Source organism: Mirounga leonina, unplaced genomic scaffold (assembly GCF_011800145.1).
Source record: "Mirounga leonina isolate KUSES-001 unplaced genomic scaffold, KU_Mleo_1.0 Mir_173, whole genome shotgun sequence".
Taxonomy (NCBI): Eukaryota; Metazoa; Chordata; class Mammalia; order Carnivora; family Phocidae; genus Mirounga; species Mirounga leonina.
Genome location: NW_023270447.1, coordinates 33,552,870 through 33,568,945, shown reverse-complemented (window position 1 = coordinate 33,568,945; position 16,076 = coordinate 33,552,870). Strand labels below are relative to the sequence as shown.

The 16,076-nt window shown below is 35.5% G+C and overlaps 2 protein-coding genes across 2 annotated transcripts in view; one reads left to right on the top strand and one right to left on the bottom strand.

Moving 5' to 3' along the window:
* Nucleotides 1-7,510, bottom strand: part of LRRIQ3 (leucine rich repeats and IQ motif containing 3) — a 191,969-nt gene extending 184,459 nt beyond the window's left edge. The window contains exon 1 of the mRNA XM_035018272.1: nucleotides 7,378-7,510. The gene's annotated coding sequence lies outside the window, so the exon portion shown is untranslated. The remainder of the gene's footprint in view (nucleotides 1-7,377) is intronic.
* Nucleotides 7,511-7,612: 102 nt separating this feature from the next.
* Nucleotides 7,613-14,572, top strand: FPGT (fucose-1-phosphate guanylyltransferase). The gene is made up of 4 exons (XM_035018273.1): nucleotides 7,613-7,774; nucleotides 9,386-9,553; nucleotides 10,713-10,805; nucleotides 12,839-14,572. The coding sequence occupies exons 1-4, from the start codon at nucleotides 7,693-7,695 to the stop codon at nucleotides 14,293-14,295; spliced, it is 1,800 nt and encodes a 599-aa protein (XP_034874164.1). The 5' UTR covers nucleotides 7,613-7,692; the 3' UTR covers nucleotides 14,296-14,572.
* The last annotated feature ends 1,504 nt before the right edge of the window (nucleotides 14,573-16,076 follow it).

Below are 16,076 nucleotides of genomic sequence, written 5' to 3'. Positions count from 1 at the left end.
ACAGCATTGAGTGCATATATTATAAAAGAAGAAAAATCTAAAAGCAATAATCTAAACCTCCACCCTAGGAAACTAGAAAAAAAAAGAGCAAATCAAATCCAAAGTAAGCATAAGTAAAGAAATAATAAAAATTACAGGAGAAATCAATGAAACTGAAAACAGAAAATCAATACAGAAAATCCATAAAACCAAAAGCCGGTTCTTTGGAAAGATCAATATTGATAAACCGCTAGCCAGGCAAAGAAAAGAGAGAGAACACAAATTATTAATATCAGAAATTAAAGAGAGGACAATACTATAGTCCCATGGACTTTAGAAATATAATAAAGAAATACTATGAACAGTTCCATGCACAAAAGTTTGATATCCTAGAGGAAATGGACGAATTCCTTGAAAGACACAATCTGCCAAGATTCACACAAGAACCAATAGACAATCTGAATAGACAGATATTTATAAAGAAATTGAGTCAATAACTAATAACCTTTCAAAATAGAAAGCACCAGACCCATATGAGTTCACTGAGGAATGCTACCAAAACTTACAGGAGAAATTATACCAATTCCCTACAATCCCTTTCAGGGGATTTGCTTTGTAGAAGCAAAACCTAACTCATTCTATGAGGCCAGCTTTATCCTAACACTATGGCCAAAGACATTACAAGAAAGGAAAAGAACAGACCAATGTTTCTCCTGAAAACAGATGCAAAAATCCTGAAAAAAAAATTTAGTAAATTGAATCCAACAATGGATAAAAAGAATCTACCAAGTGGGATTTTTCCCAGGTATGCAAGTCTGGTTCAACATTCACAAACCAATTAGTGTAATCCATCACATTAACAGGCTAAAAAAAAGAAAAATCACATGATCATTTCAACAGATACAGAAAATTCATTTGATCAAATCCAACTCTATTCATGACAAAAATTCTCAGTAATCTACGAATAGAGAACTTCAACTTGATAAAAGTATCTATAAAAATATGATCTCACTGATATGAGGAATTCTTAATCGCAGGAAACAAACTGAGTGTTGTTGGAGTGGGGGTTGGGGTGGGAGGGATGGGGGGACTGGGTGATAGACACTGGGGAGGGTATGTGCTCTGGTAAGCGCTGTGAATTGTGCAAGACTGTTGAATCTCAGATCTGTACCTCTGAAACAAATAATGCAATATATGTTAAGGAAAAAAAAAAGAAGAAGAAGAAGGTAGCGGGAGGGGAAGAATGAAGCGGGGGAAATAGGAGGGGTAGACGAACCATGAGAGACGATGGACTCTGAAAAACAAACAGGGTTCTAGAGGGGAGGGGGGTGGGAGGATGGGTTAGCCTGGTGGTGGGTATTGAGGAGGGCACATTCTGCATGGAGCACTGGGTGTTATGCACAAACAATGAATCATGGAACACTTCATCTAAAACTAATGTTGTAATGTATGGGGATTAACATAAGAATTAAAAAATGGAAAAAAAATATGCTTATAATAAAAAAAAAAAAATTCTGTAGCTAACATCACACTTAATGGTAAGAAATTAGAAGCTTCCCCACTAAGATCAGGTCCAACGCAAGGATGACCCAGCTCATCACTGCTTTTTAACATCCTACTGAAAGTCTTAGCTATTTCAATAAAACAGGGCAAGGAAATTTAAAAATATATACAGATTGGGAAGGAGGAAATAAAACTGTGTTTGTTCACAGATGGCATGATCATCTACATAGAAAATCCAAAAGAGGGCACCTGAGTGGCTCAGTCGGTTAAGCATCTGCCTTAGGCTCAGGTCATGATCTCAGGATCCTAGTATCAAAGCCCAGCTCCCTACTCAGGGGAGAGTCGGCTTCTCCCTCTTCCTCTGTCCCTACCCCACCCCACTCATGCTCATTCTCTCTCTCACTTTCTCCTCAAATAAATAAATGAAATATTTAAAAAAAGAAAATCCAAAAGAATCAATAAAAAACAAAACAAACAAAAAACCCCCACTAAACCCTGGAACAAATAAGTGATTATAACAGGTTGCAGACACAAGGTTCATACACAAAAGCCAAACATTTTCCTATATACCAGCAATGAACAAGCTAAAAACACAATAGTGTTTACATTAGCACCTCCCAAAATGAAATATTTAGGTATAAATGTAACAAAATATGTACAAGATCTATAGAAGGAAAACAACAAACCGCTGATGAGCAAAATCAAAGAACTAAATAAATGGAGAGAGACTTCATGTGCATTGATAGCCTGGATAGGAAGACTCAGTATCAAGATGTCAGTTCCTCCCAACTTGCTCTATAATAAATTCAGTGCAATCTCATTCAAAATCTCAGCAAATTATTTTATCACTATCAACAAACTGATTTTAAAGTTGATAAAAGAGGAAAAAACCCACAATATCTAACACACTATTGAAGAAGAACAAAGTTGGAGGCATGAAACTACCAGACTTTTAGACTTACTATAAAGCTATAGTTGTCAAGACTGTGTAGCATTATCAAAACAACAGACAGATCACTGGAACAGGATAGAGTCCATAAATAGAAATATAGTCAACTGATCTTTGACAAAGAACACAATACAATACTTTCAACAAATGGTGCTGAAAAAATTGGACATCCACAGGCAAAAACAAACAAAAAAAACATGAATCTAGACATACACTTTACACCTTCAGAAAAATTAATTCAAAGTGGATCAATGATCCAAATTAAAACACAAAACTTTAAAACTCCTAGAAGAAAATCTAGGTGACCTTAGGTATAATAACAAAAAAGTCATAACCCATGAAAGAAATATTTTATAACCTATACTTCATTAAAATTAAAGACATATAATTTGCAAAAGTAATGTCAAATGAATGAGAAAACAAGCCACAGACTTGGAGAAAATATTTACAAAAGACAAATCTGAAAAAAGACTTTTATCCAAAATATACAAAGAACACTTAAAACTATGGAACAATATGGAAATGAACAACCAGATTAAAACATGGGCCAAAGACCTTAACAGAAACTTCACCAAAGAAGACATACAGGTGGCATATTAAAACAACAATCAGGTATCATTACACACCTATTAGAATGACCAAAATCCTGAACATGGACACTACCAACTGTGGCAAGGACGAGGAACAAAAGAAACTATCATTCGTTGCTGGTAGGAATGCAAAATAGTACAGCAAGTTTGGAAGATGGTTTGGCTGTATCTTATAAAACTAAATATACCTTATCATCAGATCCAGTAATTGCACTTGTTGGTATTTATCCAAAGGAGTTGAATACTTATTTCTACAGAAAAACCTGCACATGGATGTTCATAACAACTTTACTCATAATTGTCAAAATTTGGGAGCACCCAAGATGTCCTTCAGTAGGTGACTGGATAAAGTGTGGCATATTCAGACAATGGACTATTACTCCACTAAAAAGAAATAGGTTATCAAGCTATGAAAAGACATGGTATACTTTAAATGCATATTACTAAGTCAAAGAGACCAATCTGAAAAGGCTACATAGTGAAGGATTCTAACTATATGACATAATAGAAAAAACAGAAATACGGAGATAGTAAAAAGATTAGTGGTTGCAGAGTTCATGGGGTGAATGAACAGGCAGAACACAGAAAATTTTTAGGCAGTGAAATTCTCAATATTATTAACAAGTGATACATGTCATCTTACTTTGTCCAAACTCATTGAATATACAACACCAAGAATGAAATGTAAGGTAAACTATGGACTTTGGGTGATTATGAAGTGTCAATGTAGGTTCATCAACCATAACCAGTGTACCACTTTGGCAGGGGATATTGATGAGGTAGGCTATACATATGTGGGTATATGTGGGGATATACTGGAAATCTCTGTACTTTCTTCTAATTTTGCTGTGACCCTAAAACTACTCTAAATAATAAAGTCTTAAAAAATACTAAGGGAGGACATCAAATAGAAGTTAGAGGGAAAAAGTTGTCCTTAGCTCTCCAGAAGGGTGAGAAGAGTGAGGGTTCCTTCAACAAGGAAAAAAAAATATATTAAAGAAATAAGCTGAGAACAAGCTAGTTGAATAAACAAATTCAAATGAAGGGAACAATAAAAAGATGTTTTTGCTTACACTACATGTCAGAAAGAGTAGGAGGAGGAACAGTAGTTGAACAGAGAGAGAAAGCAAAAGAAATGGAAAAGATCAGAGCCCTAGCACCATGAGCATCATAATCCATGCTCTAGGACCCTCTTCATTTGGCTTCATTGTCTTCCTGTGAAGAAGGAAAAAAAAATGTTTGGAAACAAATTTAATGTGCTTCTCTACAACTTCCACACAACAGTCATGGTTATATCCATAGTAATAAAAGCAACCTGTCATTAACTATAAACAAACACACGCATCTTATTGGGGTAGTGGTTGAACAACTCAATAAACTTACTAAAAATCATTAAATTGTTCACTTACAACAGGTTAAGTTAATTGTATATAAATTACGCCTCTGTAAAGTTCTTTTAAAAATCTATCTCACTCTTCTTTATGGAACTTCTTCAGATACTCTCTACTCTCCACCCACAGAAAAAAAAGCCCAAATGCCTCTACAGAATATCATTTTTCAATTTATTATAGTTCAGTTTGTCTGATGTTCCTTTTGAAATGTGGAATCCATGATTAAATACATCATTTCCATCATGTTTTACTTATACAGAATTAATGATTTTACTACTTAGCTGTGTTGGTATATTTTATTCTGGTTACTGTAGCTTATAACTATTCAGCAAATGATTATATTAAACATAAACTTAAATCCCTAGACTTTTTTACCCCCTACAATCAACTTCCAAGGAAATTTACTTCCACTCACATAGTATTCAATATTTTTTCATTTTTACTTAAAAATTAATATTAATGAACATTTGAGAAGAACAGAAAAGAGGGAAGAACAAAAACCATAGCTGATAATGTGGTATATTTACTTCCAGCACATTTTATATGAATAATCATATCAGAAAAAAATAATATCAATTTCTATGGCAATCCTTCCCAGGTCCAAGAAATGCTGTATTTAATACTCTATATAATAGAGTCTATTACATCACTCTGTTTTAGTCCCTTCACTGTTCTTATCACTATCCAAAACTTTATTTGGTCACTTTTTCATTGCTTACCTTGTTAGTATGCACAATTTTTGAGCTTATAAGCTTTATTAACCTTTCTTCCCCTAGGATCTCATCTAGTTTTGTAGTTTAAAATTAACCCCATCTAACCCCTAGCCATAACTCTAAACCTAAAGTTATCCCTCTGGAGAGGTCTCTGAACCACAGCATAGTAGGCACATACACTTGCACCGTCCCTAACCCCAACCCTAACCCTAACCATTATTCTGGTCCTAAACCAAATCCTAATCCTAGATCTGAGGGGGTGGGGAAGATTTTGTACACACAATGGAATATTACCCAGCCATAAAAAAAGAATGAAATGGTGTGGAGAGAGCTAGAGTATAATGCTAAGCGAAATAAGGCAGTCAGAGAATGACAACTATCATATGACTTCACTCATACGTAGAATTTAAGAAACAAAACAAATGAGCAAATTGGGGGGGTTGGGGAGGAACAGAGAGGCAAACCAAGAAACAGACTTTTAGCTATAGAGAACACACTGATGGTTACCAGAGGGGAGGTGGGTGGGGGATGGGCTAAATAGGTGGTGGGGATTAAGGAGTGCACTTGTTATGAGCACCAGGTATTCTACGAAGTGTTGAATCACTACATTTATGTACACCAGAATCTAATATTACACTATATGATAACCAACTGGAATTAAAATAAAAACTTTCAAAAATAAAATAAAATAAAATAAAAATAACTCCATCTGTATGCTGAGGATTCCTAAAGTTACCTCTCTAGCCCAGATCTCACTCATGAACTCTGGACTCATATGTATAATGCCTACAGACACATACACACACACACAAACTTCATTACATTTGTAGTGCATACACACACATCTGTCTACATCCATATATTCCACATGTCCCAAACCAAAATTGTGGACTCTCTCTACTACCAACATTCCCCATCCATTGCCTTTCCCATCTCAATTGATGGCCATTCTATCCTTCAGGGGGTCAATCTTGATTTCTCTCATTCTCTAACATTCCATAGTCATACCATTAGCAAAATTGTATTGACTGTGCCTTTAAAAGTATGTCCAGAATCTAGTCAATTTCTCAGCATCCCGACTGTTACTATCATGGCCAAGTCTCCACCAACTCTATCCTTGCCCCACCCTCCACTACAGTCTACTTGCACATTTCTGAGCGATCTTTTTAGACACAAGGCAAGTCACATCAAAACTCTGCAGTGGCTTTGTTTCACTTAGGACAAAAAGCCAAAATCCCTTCTTTAGCCTTTGTCACCTCTCTGACCTGTATTGCTCACTCCCTTTTGCTCTCACCTCACTCAAGCTTTCTGTATCTTCTAAGTGTTCTTAATGTTTTGTTTTTAACAACAACAAAAAACTTTTAAATGATGAAACTATGAAAAACTAATCTCCCTTTTTACCCAAATGATTTCTCTTTAAATACAGAATTAAATGCAGAGCCAAGTCTTTAGTAAAAAAACAAACAAACAAAAATAATAAGTTCATGGGAAGAACTTGCATTTTAGAGCCCTGAATGCCTGCCTATGGCTCTGATGAAGAGTTTGATGAAGACAGGTACCTAAAATAAATCAAAATGCACGGTGTGGTAGATGATTTGTGGGTTTGGGATTGAAAAATAGTGCTTAAGTCTTCTCTACTACTGATTGTGAGACCTTCACTAAGTCATTATTCTGATTCAGAACATATGTAAAGATGAACAGATTAATCTGTAAAACTCATTATAAACTTGTGCTTTACAAGAGAAATACTCATAGATACCTACCAAAAATACACCTAATAGGTCTGACCTATTCCCAGTAATGTTATTTAAAGTGTTTGATCAGTCTGCACATATAAAAGAATGCCAGTGAATAAACCCAATACCACAAATGTTAAGGGACTAGTCACAGACTGAATTATATACAATTTACAAAATCCTCTGAAGTGAACTCAAAACTGAGGGGTGGAGAGGCTCACTTACTAAGAACTGCAAGGGCAAAGAAGCCACAAACCTAAGGTTCCTGAAGAGAATACAGATTTTGAATGTTCAGACTATATATCTGGACCTAGGCTTGGAGCAGATGTCTTCAGGGGACGACCCTGGGGGAGGAATTAACTGGCAAGAGGTCTTTGGGAACTGCTCCTGGCTGAAACAAACCGCGCGTTAGAAAGGACGAACCACCTTTCGAGAGAAAGCTGGAAGCTAAGTTGTAGTTTCGTCTTCTTAGCGGGTCAGTTCTAGCAATTTTATCGCCGAACCCGAACCACTCACCGGGTCAACGGGTCTACAAGGCCTTGCGTTAGGAACAAACGGCCCACACCCGGCACAGTCCGACAAATCGCTAGCTGTTCATCTGCTCCGGAGTCGGTTGCTAGGGAAACGAGGCCAGACTCCGGACTCAGTTCCGCAAGGTTTTCTCCCGGCAGGCCGGAGCTTCGGGGGCGTGGTTACGTGAGTGACGCACGTAAAGGGAGGGACAGAGGCGAAACAGGACCCAGGAACGGGTTACATTCGGGGGCGCATGCGTGCGGTGCTCGGCGGCGGATACGTGGAAGGCCTGTTGCTGGTTTCGGGGACGGTGTTGCTATGGCTGCTGCAGTTGCACCCTTAGGCGTAGCTCTGCGAGAAGCCACCCAGCGAAAATTGCGGAGGTTTTCAGAGCTGAGAGGTAGCAAAAAGGGCACCCCAGCTATCCCCGGCCGTGGACAGGGACGGTGCTTTGCGTTCCGGGAAATTTGCTGGACTGTCCCTTCCTGTCTGCTTCTCACCTTCGGGTTTAGGACACAGGCCCTGCCGTAGTTAATACTCCTCTTGATTTTTTTTTGTTGTTGTTCTGTCACTGTCCTTCTTTACGTTATGTTGTTACTTTATTTCTTTGACTTTATTCCTAGTAACATATATATGTTTAAAATAAGAGAGAAGGAAATAATAATTATTATAAAATAAGAGGGAAGGAAGAAGGAAAAAAGTATTAATCTGACTAGTGAAGCTATAAATCCAAGTTAAGCATTTGGTTAGCTCATTAGCAATAGTTATTTAAAATTAATCTAAATGATCTAAGTGCTTTGACCAATACATACCTGATTTTAGCCTTCTACAATCCCCTTACTACTTCACCAATTTGTTCCATACTGTGAATGCAGACTGAGTAAAAAACAAGACATGAAGGAATTACAGGTTAAAATTTAAAAGGGGTAGTTTGTATCAAAAAAAAAATTAAAGACTGCCATTTGTCATTCCTTGTACAATTATCTAATAAAATTAGTCATATTTTTGATGAAGTTACTGCATTAAAAATACAGGAAATAATACTTGGAAGACAGTAAGATGTTCAGGACTATTAGATTTTGACAAATCCTGTTTGTTAATTAATAAGAATCCTTATTCATCTTGTTTACCAATAAAGAAGAGTTTTCAACGTCTACCAAAAACTCAGTCTGTTTTTTTTGTTGGTGGTGTTTTGTTTGTTTGTTTTAATGAGTTCATCAAGGAGTTGGGACCTTTTCTGTTACCCAGAATTTTAGATCATACTTCAAAGCCTTTGTAAACTTGCATGGCTCATCTTTTTTTTTTTTTTTTTTTTTTTGAGTTCAGCCTGTCTTTATTTTTTTTTTTAATTTTATTATGTTATGTTAATCCCCATACATTACATCATTAGTTTTTGATGTAGTGTTCCATAATTCATTGTTTGCATATAACACCCAGTGCTCCCGTAATTCATTGTTTGCTTATAATACCCAGTGCTCCGTTCAATATGTGCCCTCTTTAATACCCATCACCAGGCTAACCCATGCATGGCTTATCTTAAGGTAATAAAAAATAAAGTACCTAAATTGAAAAAACAGCAACATTGTAGGAATGGATCTTTGGGTTGAATTGAACTTAGCCAACAAACACTAAGTGGGTCCTGATATATAAAAATTGATTTTCACAGCTGAAGATTCATACTCTTTTTGTCTCTTGTTATTTAAGAATCAAGGTAAATTTGTAGCAAGGCAAAAGTACTTCTCTTAAGAAACGTAACAACTTTCAGAATATGTGAATAAATGAACTGTAAACCATAAAAGGAACAAGTAATCTAAAAGAGAAAAAAATGCAAAATTTGTGAACAATCTTCAATAGAACTAGTTTGAATTATACTAGCTAGGCACTAATTATCCCCTAATTCTGAGAAGATAGATTTAGGAAGATAATCTTTTTTTTTTTTTTTTTCTTTCCAAATAGGTAAACCTGTAACAGCTAGAGATTTCTGATACTTATTTCCCTGCTTTTTCCGTAGGCAAACCTGTGGTAGCTGGAGAATTCTGGGACATTGTTGCAATAACAGCAGCTGATGAAAAACAGGAACTTGCTTATAAGCAACAGCTGTCAGAAAAGCTGAAAAAAAAGGAGCTACCCCTTGGAGTTCAATATCATGTTTTTGTTGATCCTGCTGGAGCCAAAATTGGTACTCTCTATATGGTCAGATTTAAATCATAGGTTCTGGGCATAACGATCACTGAAGAAAAGCTTTCCTATGGCTCACAATTTATGAGCTCTGTATCTTTCTTTCGATAGTCTTTCCAAACTTTAAAAATTTAATGTAAATTTACAATTTCTTTAAGAACGATAAAAGGCATAACATTCTGTTCTTACACATTGTGCTTACCATGAAAAACTTGCAGAATGTTATTTAAAATAATTTTATTAATTTTAACAAACTTACTTAGATGGTGAATATTCTTTTGGACTTCATCGGTAGGGCTCTTAAGGACCCTCCCAGCTCCATAGTTCAAATTTACACGAAGATTGCAAATCAGCAAAAAAAAAAAAAAAAAAAATACATACACACACACACACATAAACTTGGCTTCTTGGAACCACAATGCAGAAGACAAAAGAGCACAATCTAATGGCCTGAGTATCATAGATACGTACTTTAAAAACCCAGTTTAAGTCAACTTTGCCTTTGACCTTCCATTGCAAATAAAAATACATGCTATTTTTCTGGGGGCCACATTCTATGTGATACTTAAAGCTGAAGCCCCTTGATACCATACAGGGTATCTATATCTGACATTGGCATTGATCTAATTAACCTGTGTTTTAATCCTCATAATGGTACAGTCAGTACTTTTATGATTCCTATCATATAGATGAGAATCTGAGGCACAGGGAGTTAAATAACTTGCCCAAGGTAACTGGTAAGTGTAGTTATATTTAAGATCTTTTTAAATCTAACTCAAATATTTGGTTTTGTCATGTGAGAGAATTATTTTAATGGGTTTTTCAGTTTGTAATTCCAAATGAATGTGTATACGTACTGTCTTCTTGTGTTGCAAATTGTCTAATTTATCACTTCTTTATTATTATTTTCAGGAAATTATAATGCTCATCATTGATTACCAAGTGCTGATCTCTGGGTTCCATTGCTAATTGTTTATTTATTTAAATGCTATGGAACGTGTGTTTAATGTGATTCTTTTGCCCATACCTTTGCCCTCTGCCTAGTTAATTGTAGCCAAAGGCCCTGTCTTCAAAGTTAATAACACCTAATTTTACCGTAATTACCAATTTTCAGTAGGTTTCTATGAAATTAATTGTGTTTTTTAACTTTTATTTTTAAGGAAATGGAGGATCCACACTTTGTGCCCTTCGATGTTTAGAAAAGCTATATGGAGATAAATGGAATTCTTTTACCATCCTATTAATTCATTCTGGTAAAGTTATACATTTTCTTTTCACTAATTTACATTTTACCTTTGATACCTTAGGGACTTTTTTCTACCTTGCAAATACTTCCTTCTCCTTTTTTTAATTTTTGTCTTTGAAGTTACTCTGCTTTGAAAACAAATATTTCATGCTTTTCTTGATATTTGAAAGTTGTAAGCAGCATGTTTTTTCACAAATGTATCTTTAAAATTATAGATCACATACATCATCAACTTTTCATGGATATTGTTTTTAGTATGTATATAGAAAATTATTTTCCTAAAATAGAACTCATCAAAATAATGAATATTTCTTGATAATGCTTGAAAAGGGATTATTATTGTAGGGGAGAGGCTGACTTAGCACTGGGATTCCCAGACTTTTGCCAAAAACCTTCTACCATGAATTTTTATTTGATTATTAGTGACAAAAGTTTACAATCCTTAAAAGAGTTTAAAAACAAAAGAAAGGGTGGTGACAAAACATGGAGAGAACGAGAAAGTATGTAAGAGGGAAAATTAGAGGAGGACATTTTAAAGCAGAAAAGTGGGAAAGAAATAATCTCAGAATGAAGGGTAGTTTTCTTAATTCAGTAAACGTAGTTGGATGAAAATTTGGGTTATATGCAAACCTCTGTTATTTTTCTGTATGTACTGGAGCTGATAAAAATGTTATTATGGACTGGCACTAGTTCAGGGACAGGTGTTTTAGAGCCACTCATCTACATGGCTTCCAAGGCACTTTTTATTTCTTATGATTTATATACAGAACAATGATTCTTTATAAAGACGGTATCAAGTAAAGCATCCAAGTTCTGATTTTAACACTAACTCTAAAAAAGTAGAAAAATTCAAATTTATAGCTCATTCCAAAACCAATATTATTTATTACCAATTTAGTAAAAACTAAGTTAGACACTACGAAAATACATAGTTAAAAAAAGGTAATTCTTACAATGCTACACTTAAGTGTTGGCTAGTCTTTGAAAAAGGAAAAAAGTAGAAAGTACTAGCTCTCATTTGTTGAACAACATACTGTGTACAGGTGCTTTACATAAAACACAATAAAGCAAGTATTCTACATTTGCTAATTTGGAGTAAATCCAAAGATAAACAACTGAAAAGTGGTGAACCAGAGTTTGAACCTGTTTTTGTCTGACTCTTTCTACTATCTAATGCTGCTTTTCAATATAATTAGTTACATAAAAATGATATAAACTATTTTTTTTTTAAAGATTTTATTTATTTGAGAGAGAGAATGAGATAGAGAGCATGAGAGGGGGGAGGGTCAGAGGGAGAAGCAGACTCCCTGCTGAGCAGGGAGCCCGATGCGGGACTCGATCCAGGGACTCCAGGATCATGACCTGAGCCGAAGGCAGTCGCTTAACCAACTGAGCCACCCAGGCGCCCAATGATGTAAACTATTTAATGTACTTAAGAGAACATGCTTTTCAAGGAATTTTTAAAAAGTCTTAAGACTCAGAGGGAAAAAGCCTGTTTAAATTAAAAACAAGTATAAATTTTAAAACGCTTTTTAGTAAATGCACCGTTACTTCCTTTGAGTGTATGTAATAATTTGAGGAAAAACACTGCATCTGGAAATTACTGTTTAATAATTATATTTTGGAATTGGTATTTTAGTTTTTTGTGACTTTTTTCCTTACTATGAAGTGGATTCTTAATGTAGGATTTAAAACATTGTTGCAATTTCCATTTATTGTTTAAAATATAGATATAAGATCATTTTTTAGCCTGTGGTTCTTTTTACTGGTTGTACAATTGATTCAAAACAATTCACAGCCTCTAAAATATAATAGAATTCTTTCCTAATCTAACGTTGCATTATATCAAATCACTACAGGAGAATTGCTCTTGAATTTGTAACCTGGAATTTACTATTTTTTCCTGAGTTTTACAGTACTGTATTATATATATTAAATATCTTTAGAGATATTTTGCATTGTGACTGATGCCCCTGGGTTTTTAAAATCTTAGAGACTTATAAACATTTTAAAACAGTTATTTTGTTTAATTTTATATAGGTGGTTACAGCCAACGCCTTCCAAATGCAAGTGCTCTGGGCAAAATTTTCACTGCATTACCTTTTGGTAACCCCATTTATCAGATGTTGGAATTAAAACTAGCCATGTACATTGATTTCCCCTCACATATGAATCCTGGGATTCTGGTTACCTGTGCAGATGATATTGAACTTTATAGTATTGGAGAATGTGAGTTTATTAAATTTGACAAACCTGGCTTTACTGCTTTAGCTCATCCTTCGAGTTTGACTGTTGGTACCACACATGGAGTATTTGTCTTAGAACCTTTTAATGGTTTAGAATATAGAGACCTTGAATACAGGTCTTGCCATCGTTTCCTTCATAAGCCCAGCATAGAAAAGATGCATCAATTTGATGCTGTATATAGACCTGGAAATATTTCTCAACAGGACTTTGCTAGGGGTGACACTCCCTGTCTTAAGTTAGACTCTGAGTATGTCTACACAGACAGCTTGTTTTATATGGATCATAAGTCAGCAAAAAAGTTACTTGCTTTTTTTGAGAAAATAGGCACATTGAACTGTGAAATAGATGCCTATGGAGACTTTCTGCAAGCTTTGGGACCTGGAGCAACTGTGGAGTACACCAGAAACACATCAAATGTCACTAAAGAAGAGGCAGACTTGATAGACATTAGGCAGAGAATATTTCATCTTCTTAAAGGAACCTCATTAAATGTTGTTGTTCTTAATAACTCCAAATTTTATCACATTGGAACAACTGAAGAATATTTGTTTCATTTTACTTCAGATAGCAGTTTGAAGTCAGAGCTTGGCTTACAGTCCATAGCTTTTAGCATCTTTTCTGCAGTACCAGAATGCTCTGGTAATACATCCTGTATCATTCAAAGTATACTGGATTCAAGATGTTCTGTGGCAACTGGCTCAGTTGTGGAGTATTCCAGATTGGGGCCCGATGTTTCAGTTGGGGAAAACTGCATTATTAGTGGTTGTCATATCATAGCAACAGCTGTCCTGCCTGCATATTCTTTTGTGTGTTCCTTAAGCTTGAAGATGAATGGACTCTTAAAGTATTCAACTATGGCATTTGGAGTGCAAGACAACTTGAAAAAGAACGTTAAAACATTGTCAGATATAAAGTTACTTCAATTCTTTGGAGTCTGTTTCCTGTCATGCTTAGATATTTGGAATCTGCAAGTTACAGAGGAACTGTTCTCTGGAAACAAGACATGTTTGAGTTTGTGGAATGCTCGTATTTTCCCAGTTTGTTCTTCTTTGAGTGATTCAGTTACAATATCCCTAAAAATGTTAAATGCTATACAGAACAAATCAGCATTCAGCCTGAATAACTATAAACTGTTGTCCATTGAAGAAATGCTTGTCTACAAAGATGTAGAAGACATGATAACTTACAGGGAGCAAATTTTTCTAGAAATTACTTTAAATGCAAAACAGTCTGATTTAGAGACATCTTAAATATCCTACACCTTGCCATTCTTGATTGAGCAAGACTACAAAAAGAAGAATTTCTATAGATTTTTATTTGTTTCTTTGAAGTGAATCAATGAAAATTATGTTAACATAATTGTTGTAGCATAATATTAATAACACAAAAATACAAATCATCCATTTTGGTGAAAGAATATTTCAAGGCTGTGAGCTCAGAAAAGGGATTTTTTTGATGTTTAGCACTATTTTAATTTTCTTTTTTATTAAAGATGGATTTGTGGAGCACTGCTGTGTTCATATAGTACTATAGTAGTTTTTTTTTTTTTTTAAGATTTTATTTATTTGACAAAGAGAGACACAGCGAGAGAGGGAACACAAGCAGGGGGAGTGGGAGAGGGAGAAGCAGGCTTCCCGCGGAGCAGGGAGCCCGATGCGGGGCTCGATCCCAGGACCCTGGGACCATGACCTGAGCCGAAGGCAGACGCTTAACGACTGAGCCACCCAGGCGCCCCAGTACTGTAGTAGTTTTGAATAATTTTCTAAACATACCTTTAGAGTTTTTCCATCTTCTTTTTGGGCTTTGGTTTCAGTACTATTCTAAGTGTTTATTGGCAGTTCTCTCTTTGAGCATAGTAGTCCTATTCTGATGAACTGATAAAAACAGCATACTACGGGCGCCTGGGTGGCTCAGATGGTTAAGCGTCTGCCTTCGGCTCAGTCATGATCCCAGGGTCCTGGGATCTAGTCCCGCATCGGGCTCTCTGCTCCTTGGGAGCCTGCTTCTCCCTCTGCCTCTCTCTCTCTCTGTCTCTCATGAATAAATAAATAAAATCTTAAAAAAAAAAAAAATCAGCATACTACAAGGTCTTCAGAGCACTGTAAGAATACTGTAGAAATACTTTTTTGGAAAGAAATCCATCTCTCACAAATTCTGATAAAATCAATTCCTAAAATACTGTGATTATCTAATTAATAAATAATTAGATGCAAATAGCTCTGAAATTGATGATAAAAATCTGTCTCATTTATTGCTCTTACCAAAATAAAACTCAAAGTGTATATGTGTTATTTTACCTTATAAACTTGGACATATGTTTCTATATCTTTTTTAAGATTTTATTTATTTATTTGACAGGGAGAGAGACAGCAAGAGAGGGAACACAAGCAGGGGGAGTGGGAGAGGGAAAAGCAGGCTTCCCGCTGAGCAGGGAGCCCCAATGCGGGGCTCAATCCCAGGATCCTGGGATCATGACCTGAGCCAAGGCAGATGCTTAACAACTGAGCCACCTGGGCACCCCCATGTGTTCCTATATCTTAAAATTTTTCCCTAAAGTTCCGTCCATACAAAAGCATACACATACACAAAACGCAAATATCTGTGTGGGGCAGATGGTAGGAATAATTGAGATTCATTGATAATCCTATAAGTTCATTTTGGACATTATTTATATCCTTTTCTTAATCCCTTTAATAGAACTATTAAATTACCAGATGGACTGATTTTACTATTTCATATTTTTTGTCCTTGTGCTGGTGATGATACTGAGAAGCAATAATTGACCAAAGGTAGGCAGCAGGAAGGAGCCTGAAGGATAGAAAATGAGAAAATTTACAGATGACAAACAGCTTCAAGAAAATAAAAATTGGCTGGAATCTCAAGTTATGTGTTCCTACTTTGCTGTAAGCATGCATGTGAAATGTCTTTATGTCAAAGTCTAATAATAATTAGAGAAATGATTTGTCAGTTTTGTGTTTTAACATGAATAAATTGAAATAAAAACTAGTCTGTGCTAACATGTCAATATAAA